The sequence below is a fragment of the Aspergillus pseudotamarii genome (genome assembly GCF_009193445.1).
Source record: "Aspergillus pseudotamarii strain CBS 117625 unplaced genomic scaffold BDV38scaffold_19, whole genome shotgun sequence".
Taxonomy (NCBI): Eukaryota; Fungi; Ascomycota; class Eurotiomycetes; order Eurotiales; family Aspergillaceae; genus Aspergillus; species Aspergillus pseudotamarii.
The window spans coordinates 312807-321927 of NW_022475033.1; the positions used below are offsets into that span (position 1 = coordinate 312807).

General features: G+C 47.5%; 4 protein-coding genes across 4 annotated transcripts; 2 read left to right on the forward strand and 2 right to left on the reverse strand.

The window, feature by feature from the left end:
• Positions 1-390: 390 nt before the first annotated feature.
• BDV38DRAFT_281746 (ATP11 family protein) lies at positions 391-1488 on the reverse strand (the record flags this gene model as incomplete). Its single annotated transcript, XM_032059624.1, has 2 exons — positions 391-1234; positions 1310-1488. 2 exons carry the CDS (start codon positions 1486-1488, stop codon positions 391-393), a joined length of 1023 nt encoding a protein of 340 aa, XP_031914877.1.
• A 1361-nt stretch (positions 1489-2849) lies between these two features.
• Positions 2850-4178, reverse strand: BDV38DRAFT_281747 (uncharacterized protein; the record flags this gene model as incomplete). Its single annotated transcript, XM_032059625.1, has 6 exons — positions 2850-3208; positions 3271-3338; positions 3398-3777; positions 3828-3904; positions 3961-3997; positions 4059-4178. The coding sequence occupies 6 exons, from the start codon at positions 4176-4178 to the stop codon at positions 2850-2852; spliced, it is 1041 nt and encodes a 346-aa protein (XP_031914878.1).
• A 553-nt stretch (positions 4179-4731) lies between these two features.
• BDV38DRAFT_243943 (O-methyltransferase-domain-containing protein) lies at positions 4732-6751 on the forward strand. The gene is made up of 5 exons (XM_032054258.1): positions 4732-5143; positions 5241-5373; positions 5570-5693; positions 5761-6212; positions 6316-6751. Exons 1-5 carry the CDS (start codon positions 4952-4954, stop codon positions 6627-6629), a joined length of 1215 nt encoding a protein of 404 aa, XP_031914879.1. The 5' UTR covers positions 4732-4951; the 3' UTR covers positions 6630-6751.
• A 693-nt stretch (positions 6752-7444) lies between these two features.
• Positions 7445-8589, forward strand: BDV38DRAFT_60803 (flavin-linked sulfhydryl oxidase ERV2). The gene is made up of 3 exons (XM_032063629.1): positions 7445-7878; positions 7943-8071; positions 8125-8589. Exons 1-3 carry the CDS (start codon positions 7667-7669, stop codon positions 8459-8461), a joined length of 678 nt encoding a protein of 225 aa, XP_031914880.1. The 5' UTR covers positions 7445-7666; the 3' UTR covers positions 8462-8589.
• The last annotated feature ends 532 nt before the right edge of the window (positions 8590-9121 follow it).

Genomic DNA, 9121 nt, shown 5'->3' on the forward strand with positions numbered 1-9121 from the left:
TTGCAAGGTTGACTTCCTATCTCACAGCCATAAGGCCCCGTTAATGGTTTCAAGAACTCCCAGCTTGCTACTTTTTTTCGATATACATTGTTTCTAGACCCTGTTACTCTAGATAGTCAAGCAACCGGTACGGCACAGTTCACTCCAGTATAGAGCCCCTATTGCTAAATCATGTGCCCGGCACGTTTTGCAAGATTAAAAGACCAATAACCAGAGGAAGCCACACCCCTTGGCCAAAGGCTCACAATGTGGGGATGACTATAAGGAGTATCATGCGCGGTGCCATCTATCGTACATAGTATTGCTGTATTCTAGGTCTATCCGAAAAACAGAACCAATTTTGAAAAGGTTAAAAGTAATACAACGCTAGAATCAAAAGAGTAACATAATCTACAACTTCTCCGCCTCCTCCAGCAACGCCTCTATCTTGAAGACGTTGGTATCTCCCTTGGTGAACGAGCGCAGCAGCTCGCCCTTGCGTCCACTGGCCTGGCCACCGAAATCGTAGAAGCGCTGAACACAGCTAACCAACCACGTCGCGTCAGTGGAGGAAATACCAGAGTCTGGCATGATCTGGCCATGCATGAGGACCAGACCCTTCTCATCAGCTAGGTCGAGGTGGTGTGTAATAGTCGTATGGGGCTGGGCGTAGGAGCCATGCAACTGGTACGCGGCGAGTTGGGTGAAGATGACGGTGGACGTGTGAGAGCTAGCCAAAGGTCCGGAAGTGACTGTTGGAGCGGCCGGATGAAATGCCCACTGAAGGAAGTGGATTTCTGCGCCGGCGTTGGCGGCATCATCTCCCTGTTGCTCGGATTGCTCGGTCTCGGCTTGCGTGCGGGGCAGGGGGAGGACGAATTGGGGGTTTTGGCGAGCGGCCGAGGCAATGCGCTGGTATGTTTCTACCGGGATGACGGCACAGACGGAGTGGGGGTTGCTGGCATGGCGGAGACGCCAGATAGCTTCGATCTCCTTTGGTGGGAGGTCGAGGACTTTCTCGACGTCGATGAAGGAGCTGAGAGGCTTGATGCCCGTCGAGGATTTGCCGGAGGCTTCAGATGCGGCGTTGGCTTGGGGAGAAGGTGGCGCGGGAGGATGATGAGCTGCGGATGTTGATGGAGAGGGGGTAGGTTTCGAGGGTTCCGGGGTGACAATGGTGGACGCTTTGCGACGGAAGTCATCGATCTTCTCTTTGTATGCGTCCTTCAGTGAGTCGACGGAGCCGTGTCCTTCTCTATTACAGCATGTTAGACACAGAAAGCAAAAAGCAGATTGTCGTTAGAATTGAGTTATCCTGTGGAATACTGACTGTTGAGCTTTCTCATCTAGCTTGTTCCGGTATCTCTCCAACACCAGCTTTGGATCATGATGCGTGGCGAGGAAGCGGACATCGTGCACCTGCGCCCATCGTCTCTGTTGGACCCGCAGGAAAGGTGCCCTAGTATTACGGATCAAGGATTGAAAAGTAGCAGGCCTCAGAAATGCCATTTTCTAGTTTGGAAGTAAGCTTTGCGATCCGCGAACGGAGAATGGAAAAGTTGCGGAACAACAATAACGGATTTAGCGTACGGGGAGTACGCAAAAGTATAAATCTTCAATTCTTGGCATTTTTGTTTAACTTTCGCACGCTATACGTCAAAATTGGCCAGTTTCTAAATGCTTATAACTTAACCATTTCTTGGTTATTTTAAAAGTCTTAGTTGAAATTGTAAAACCGAGCACTATCAAATGTATAAAAGTCGACTCACCGGCGCGACGACATTTTTGGTGCACACCTCTATAGATTGCAATGTACATACTCCGTACGTGCAATTACTATCATAAGCCCCTCTCCAACAGATTGCGCCTTGGATCCAAGTCACACCTACCAAGCATGGTATTCCCAGAACCATAATATAGCCTCTACACTGAATACCACAAGGCTATTCTCCACAGCATTAATACCATGATGGGAACACTTTATTCGGGAGGGTAGAGTCCCGTGCATACCCCGGAGGCGTATGAGAGTACACTAAACCTACGCAGTAGAAGTTACAGTATATCTGAGTATTGTTCAAAAAAGTCCGTTCTGTCCAGGCACTTCGCCGGCACATAGATTCTCTCGAACTACTACTCCTGCTCAATATCATGATATACAGAGTACATTAAACCTATATGCACAGGCCAATTCAAGACCTTAACCTTCCATGAGCCGGAATTCAACGGACGGCCGGGGAGAAGAGTTCTGGGCTGGAAAATCCAGAAATCGAACTCAATCGGACGGTTAGCTGCCGAGGTTCATGCTCGCTTATGAATGTACTCCGTACATACTCCACTAACGATCGTACGGTCCTAATTCCCTGGCCCAGAGCGGGTCTTTAGAGCCTTGGAAATTGTCATGTCTTGCCCAACCCACCGGAGTACGTAGCTTTTCTATCGCTGGTTTGTGGGTTGCCAAGAAGAGCTAGAATTTCTGAACATCCTATCGGTCACTTGCCTATAAATGTATTGGAGGATAAATCATAATGTATCTAATATATTTAAAATTGGTTAAATGAATAAGCTGATTTAACTTTTTCACATATATTATAACATTACAGAGTTATTCAATGAGGACAGGGATTTGTTTGCTGTTACGTAGAATTAGTTGCACTTAATTAAATTAAACGCCGACTACTCCGTTAGCTCCCTGGTTTTCTCATCATTGTTTACAATATTTTCTTGCTCGAGAGTTTCAATCCACCAAGAGTTAGGGAAGAACAACGAAACTAAATATGGGCATGAAGTCATATAGAGGGGTGGGACAGCAATAGATAGTGACTTTTGATAGAAATATAATTTGTATTATATTCTCTAGGTGGAATCATTACTCATGAATATCGCGGCTCCTGTCGGGTCTCATTCAGACTCCGTAGTGATATGCTGTCACCCTTCACTAGTCCTTGACCGTGTATAGATGCAGGTTGGCTCTCGTGCAGGGGATTCGCGTCGAGGGGCCACTTGTCCGTCTCCCCAGTGGCGTTCTCCCCAAGCCGGGAGAAGCCATCACCTACATTCGCCTTGACATTGCTAGCGGTGTACCGGTGACCTCGGGCCTTGGAGGAGTGTTTGCTCACCAATCTGCGTGGTAGAATCCGAACGATTAACGGCCAGATAGAAGGGAGACAAGCCGAAATGATAATGATGCCTGCTTCCAGTACGGTCCAGATACCTAGGTTAACCGATGCCCCTGTCCAATAATATTAGTGACGACCAACCCATGGCAACTGAGGGCACATTTTAAAGACATACAGGTTGGGTCAGTAAGAGCATTCTCCTGGAAGAAGATAGTCATGCGCAAAATGCTTGCGACAGTCCCCCTAGAAGAAAGTTTGTGAGTCGAGGGCGGCGGTGGCATAGATACCCAACAATTACTTACAATCCTCCAAGTAGGAAGACACCCGTCAGTGCGAGTTTCTGTGTCATTCGTGTATGAAGTTTCCAAACAAATGGCATGGGCATGACCAAGATCAAGACATCTGTCAGGATATTCGGAGGCGAGACATAGCGATAGAACGCCTGTTGGTCAAAGCACGATCCACCCTCAAGGGTCTTATCCCATGCATACTGCACAGGGGAACATTGGAATATCGCCGCGAAAAAGACCCCGATCCCGTGGCCTAGGACAATAAAACCAACCGTATAGGCTATCATGCGGAACTTCGGCGTGCTGAAGATGCGAATGTAAAAGAGAAGGATCGAAATCTTCGCGGGGGTCACGGTAAAAGGGAAATCGAGAATTTGGTTTGCAACGAGTCCCTGGAATCGGGTTAACGGTCGTATTGACTAGCGCTCTCAGATAATGCCACCTTTTGAAGATTAACGAGTTTCTCGGGAGTCTGCATAGCGTATTCGAGATGATAGCCCAGCCCACCAATCTTTAGCACTTCTCACAAGTCAGAGCGGGTTCATAAGATTCGGAATGAAGATACCAGCACGTACAGACTATGTATAACGCTGACTGTCCTAGGCTGGCAATCTATACGAAGGAAGTCTGGTTAGTGACGTAGACGGGATACCGTATAGATAGGGAGAAAGACCAAAGAGAGTATAATTAGGTAGTCATCGACGGCGTAGGCGACTCTCTGTAAATAGCGGGCATAGAACCGAGCAATGACCACCATAATTTGGACGACCGCGATGGCAATGGATACACCCATCAGCGAGTCACCACGGTAGGCGACGTCTGCATTGCCCGGAGACTCGCTCATTGTTACCGTAAAGACCAATCGGTATCCCTAGCCCTGTTCCGACAATGGAGCATGGCCCGGGTGTTCAGCAACGCAGGCAATTGGGCCCTGCTCATGGCGGGATTCTCATAATTTTTAAAGCAGGAGCTCACCAGGTTACCTAATCTGCAATTTCACTGCATAAATTGTTCGGGGCTAAGAATTGAACTGGCGCTCTGGCCATGGATCGCGATGGCGCAGAAGTGGAGCCCGCGATCTCAAGTTTGGCATCGCACGTTTAATCTAATGGACTCCGGAGCTCCACATGGTCGTCGCGTGGGAGATTGGAACAGCAATCAACGTGCATCCTTCCTTAAAAGACCCAGCTTCCGACTGAGTCGGGCTGAAACATTTTCAGCCCGGGGGATTTTCCGCCACGGTTGGATACGTACTCGCTTATCTGGGTCTTGGTCGGCGTCATGCGAGACAGCGGCCCGATTAATATTGTTCCCAGCAAAGAAATAAAATGGCTCTTGCCTAGAAACGTATGTCCTCCGCGTACATACTCCGTATCTCCACTGTTTTCTTGTCGGTGGGTCACCGTGGCATCCGGGCTTTTAAGTCTTGAAAGTCAATGTCTCCCTCAGCCATGTCAAATATCTTTAATGTTCCAAACCATCGTAGTTGGTCGTGGAATTTTAAAGTCTTCGCTCCCCTCCTGCCCGCTCGAATATCCTAAATTCTTCGCGGGAAGTTGATATCTCATGATGGTTTCAGACCAGAACAAGTCAAATAGTCTTTCTCTCGAAGAACAGATTGTCTCTCTCACACAGGCGGTGCAATCGAATAGAGAATTCCTTGATGATGCTACCCGATTTAGGACTCTCAAAGCAGCACGAGGCCTCCTGGACGCTCTCGGCTCTCCACCAGAGACTGTGATGCAAGATGTGGTCCTAGTATGTGGCGAAAACATCCATAGAGAAGCACCTTGCCGAACCAGCATCATGTCTGCCCTAATAGTCAACCCGCTAACCCGCCCATGGCGTATGATAGAACCCCGTTTTGCTTATGGCCCTTCGCATGGGTGTGCAGCTTGGTGTATTCCAGATCATCCGCGACCATCAAGGGGAGGGGGCAACTACTGAGCAAATCGCGGACCAGTCAGGTGCAAGTATTATCGTTGTCGGTAGGTTTGTCAATTTTTCATCCCAACATGCCTACTGCAATATGCAGTTGCAGTTGTACAGTCTTAAGGCTTGACGGGTCTTACTCTCCCGATGCCAATACTCAATTTGCCCCGTGTTTGATTAGGGACTTCGGATACAACTCGGTCCACTATTTTTGCAGGGGACTTACATTACTGATGACATATGTGTACACAGATCAAATCCTAAAGTTGCTGGCCGCCGCGGGATATGTGTCAGAGGTAGGGGTCCAAGCCTACAAGCCCTCCCCTCTCACCATGGTGATGTCGGATGGGACTCTTGAAGCGACAACTAGAGCATGGTATGCAACGTTCTCCCCGGCACACCGAGTGCGTCAAAGCAGAGGTCACCCATTCTGACGAATTTAGTTTCGATATTGGAAACTATTGCACTACCTATGCCCCAGAGTACTTCCGCCGGAACAACAATCAGTTCCCAACATCAGCAGAAGATACTCCCTTCCAGCTAGCAAAGAACACTCCCCTCAGTTACTTCGCGTGGTTGGGAGAGAACCCATCCCTAGCTAAGGACTTCCAGCAATGGATGGCACTCAAGCAGCAAGCAGCCCCAAACTGGGTGGACTGGTTTGATATTCAAGGAAACCTCCTCGATGGCTTTCGCAACCAGCCAGATGATGTCTTGCTTGTGGATGTGGGTGGCGGTGAAGGAAACTATCTCCGCGCATTCAATGACAAATTTCCTGATGCCCTGGGCCGTCGTATTTTGCAAGACTTACCGCAAGTAATTTCTACCATTAACAACACCCCAAAAGGTACTGAGTTGATGGCGCATGATTTCTTTACCGCTCAACCAGTGAAAGGTACGAAAATAGATTTTTCCCTTGTTGGCTTCGCAGGAGAATTTGTTTTTCTCTTCCATTATCTCATCTGCTGTGGCTCTATATGTTCTAACCAATCCATCAGGCGCGCGAGCATACTATATGCATTGGATCCTGCATGACTGGCAAGACGAGCAAGCTCAAAATATCCTCAGCCATATCGTTGATGCCATGGAGCCAGGTTATTCTAAATTAATCATCAATGACCAGATCATCCCTGATCGGGATTGCGACTTCGCCACCGCTTGTATCAGCATCATGATGATGCTCCAGGTAGGTGCTTTCGAACGCACCGAGAAGCAGTGGCGTGCTCTTCTTACGTCCGTTGGCTTGAAGGATGTCTCCTTCTACCAACCACCGGGCAATGGGGAGGGCATCATTGTTGCCACCAAGGCGTGATCTGTTATTGCATTTTTCTCCTTAACTGTATACTGGCCCAACAGGGATCGAGATTTGGCTTTTACAGCAGACACTACTCCGTATATGGCCTTAATATTTTCAAGAATACAGTCCGTACGGGTTGACTATTAAAGGAATTCATTAAAGTATATTATAATCAAATGAGTAAGTTATAATATAGTTATAGCATGAATATAAGGATATTACAATGTACTAATCCACGTTCAGGCGGCCACCTCAGCAAAAGTTTTAAGCGCCTGTTTACGATAATACAAGCACTTTTAAGCCCTAAAGTGTGATGAATGGGATTAATGCGGAGGGAAAGTGGTCTTCATTCTGCCATATCATGTTTAGTTCGTGGGCTTCATGTGCCTTTCATGTTAGTCAGGCCTGTTTTCAACTAAGAAGGGCCCTTGAATGTTTTCCTAGTTCCTTCTTCGATACATGGTTTTATTGTTTTTCAGATCATATACCAGCCGTTGTCACCAGTGGAAATTGCAGTCTATGATAAAAATGGCTGTTTATCGGTATTAGTGTGGTGTTAAAGAGAAATACGCCATCAAGTAGATCTCCACATTCCTACTGGTTGCTTGGCATACATTATCCATGTGCTCAATGCAACCTCTATCGGCATGGTTCTTGATATCCACATGATGGTACAGCCTTACTAGTAACTGGGAATACACCTTGTATAATAACTGGAATAGATATTAATTTCTGCATTGAGTGCTTCCATGACTAAGCAGCACAAGTGAAACGTTGTGTTGTTATCTACACGTGGACTGATCTTCGGAACCAAGGATAACCTCATGCAGGGACATCGGAGTACTAAAAACCACAATTCTCTTGCTGACTTTTTTTTTGTCACAGTCGCTCCTTTCATCTTACTTTCAATTATGCTAATTTAGCTCCGGTGAATTAAACCAAGACCAGTACTGAGTCGAGAAATCTTATCTCAACCGTTGTTGAATTTCCAATCCATTGACGTATCCCCCGATTGACGGTTGCTACCTCACGTCAAGCCCCTCGTCTCGAACATGGCGAACCGCCATATTACTAGGCGAATACTGCTTGGCGCCGCAGTCTCGATCTTCCTCCTCTTTGTGTTCTTCATCCGACCTCAAGGCCCACCAAGCCCCGCGATCCGAGCCCCCGGTCACCTAGAGAAAGCGTCTCATTCAACATTGACAAAGGATGATATGGTCAAAGGCGAGGTGGTGATGCCGAAGCTGGGCAATGAGACGGCTAAGTACGTCACACACACATTGGTCCGAGAGGTTCTGAATCTATACTGATTGTATGGGGAGTACTAGGGCGGAATTAGGGCGCGCTACGTGGAAGTATTTCCATACCATGCTGGCACGGTATCCAGAAGATCCGACAGAGGAGCAACAAGAAACTTTGCGCTCCTTCATTTATTTATTTGCACGATTATATCCTTGGTATATACCTTCCGCGTGAGAGTGCATACCGGATGACACTGACCGTAAATCAGTGGCGAATGCGCCTCACATTTCCAAGGTCACTTGAAGAAGTATCCTCCACAAGTATCCTCACGCAACGCTGCTTCAGGATGGGGCTGCTTTATTCACAATGAGGTCAATACTATGCTCAAAAAGCCTATTTTTGACTGCAATAAGATCGGCGACTTTTACGACTGCGGCTGCGCCAAGGACGAAGAAGTCGAAGACGAGAACGATGAGCTCAAGAGTAGAGATCAAGTTGACTCCAAAGAAAGTGATGACATTGCTACTAGTCAGCGCTTTGAGATATCCAAGGAACCGTGGGTTTCCCCCCCCCTTGCTTCGCCCCACATCTCGCTACTAAGTTAGAGACTCACAACATATTCAGAACTACGCGGGGTTGAATTCTATCGCATATCTGTTCAGCTTTTGGTCTCGAAATTATTTCGCAGACACTCTGTTGTAATTGACTTGGATAATGTCTTGCCCACGCGGGTTCGTTGGGAGTATAGTGAGTCAGATAATGCACAGTATGTATATACCGTCTGGGTAGCGGACTGAATTTCAAGGATGCACTCGAGCTCCCTGTTGAGGATGGCTCAGGTGGTGGCTATCGACACAGAGGATGCTTGATTGTAGAAGAACCTTCTACATTCGCTGCGTAACACCCAGCGATCAGACACACCCTCCAATTGTTGGTCAGCCGCGCCAGTCACAGGTAGGACTCCGATGCAGTCATGCGCGCAAGTGCAGCTCTAGTGTAGCCTTCAACCGGATGAGCCACTATTCTGCCGAAAGCTTCTTTTTCGTCCATGTTACCACACGATTTTCCATCTCTGAGGACATGGAACAGTCTTCTCAGTAACCTCGACCATATTACAGCACAAGCACATTTCAGCACCTGGAATGGTCAAAGTGCGGGGTCTTGCCGAATACGAGATCATGAAACTATCCCCAGGAAAAGCGAAACATTAACCTCCCGTAGAAATTAAAGACATAGTCTGTATTCTTGATCTTATGGGATACAAG

What these genes read in the sequence shown, in the direction of transcription:
- BDV38DRAFT_60803 (XM_032063629.1), top strand. Translation starts at nt 7,667, where the DNA reads ATGGCGAACCGCCATATTACTAGGCGAATACTGCTTGGCGCCGCAGTC. An exon ending in CTGGGCAATGAGACGGCTAA is followed by an intron (nt 7,879 to 7,942) that starts GTACGTCACACA and finishes GGGGAGTACTAG; the next exon opens with GGCGGAATTAGGGCGCGCTA. An exon ending in TTTGCACGATTATATCCTTG is followed by an intron (nt 8,072 to 8,124) that starts GTATATACCTTC and finishes ACCGTAAATCAG; the next exon opens with TGGCGAATGCGCCTCACATT.
- BDV38DRAFT_243943 (XM_032054258.1), top strand. Translation starts at nt 4,952, where the DNA reads ATGATGGTTTCAGACCAGAACAAGTCAAATAGTCTTTCTCTCGAAGAA. An exon ending in TGCAAGTATTATCGTTGTCG is followed by an intron (nt 5,374 to 5,569) that starts GTAGGTTTGTCA and finishes ATGTGTACACAG; the next exon opens with ATCAAATCCTAAAGTTGCTG. An exon ending in TACCGCTCAACCAGTGAAAG is followed by an intron (nt 6,213 to 6,315) that starts GTACGAAAATAG and finishes CCAATCCATCAG; the next exon opens with GCGCGCGAGCATACTATATG.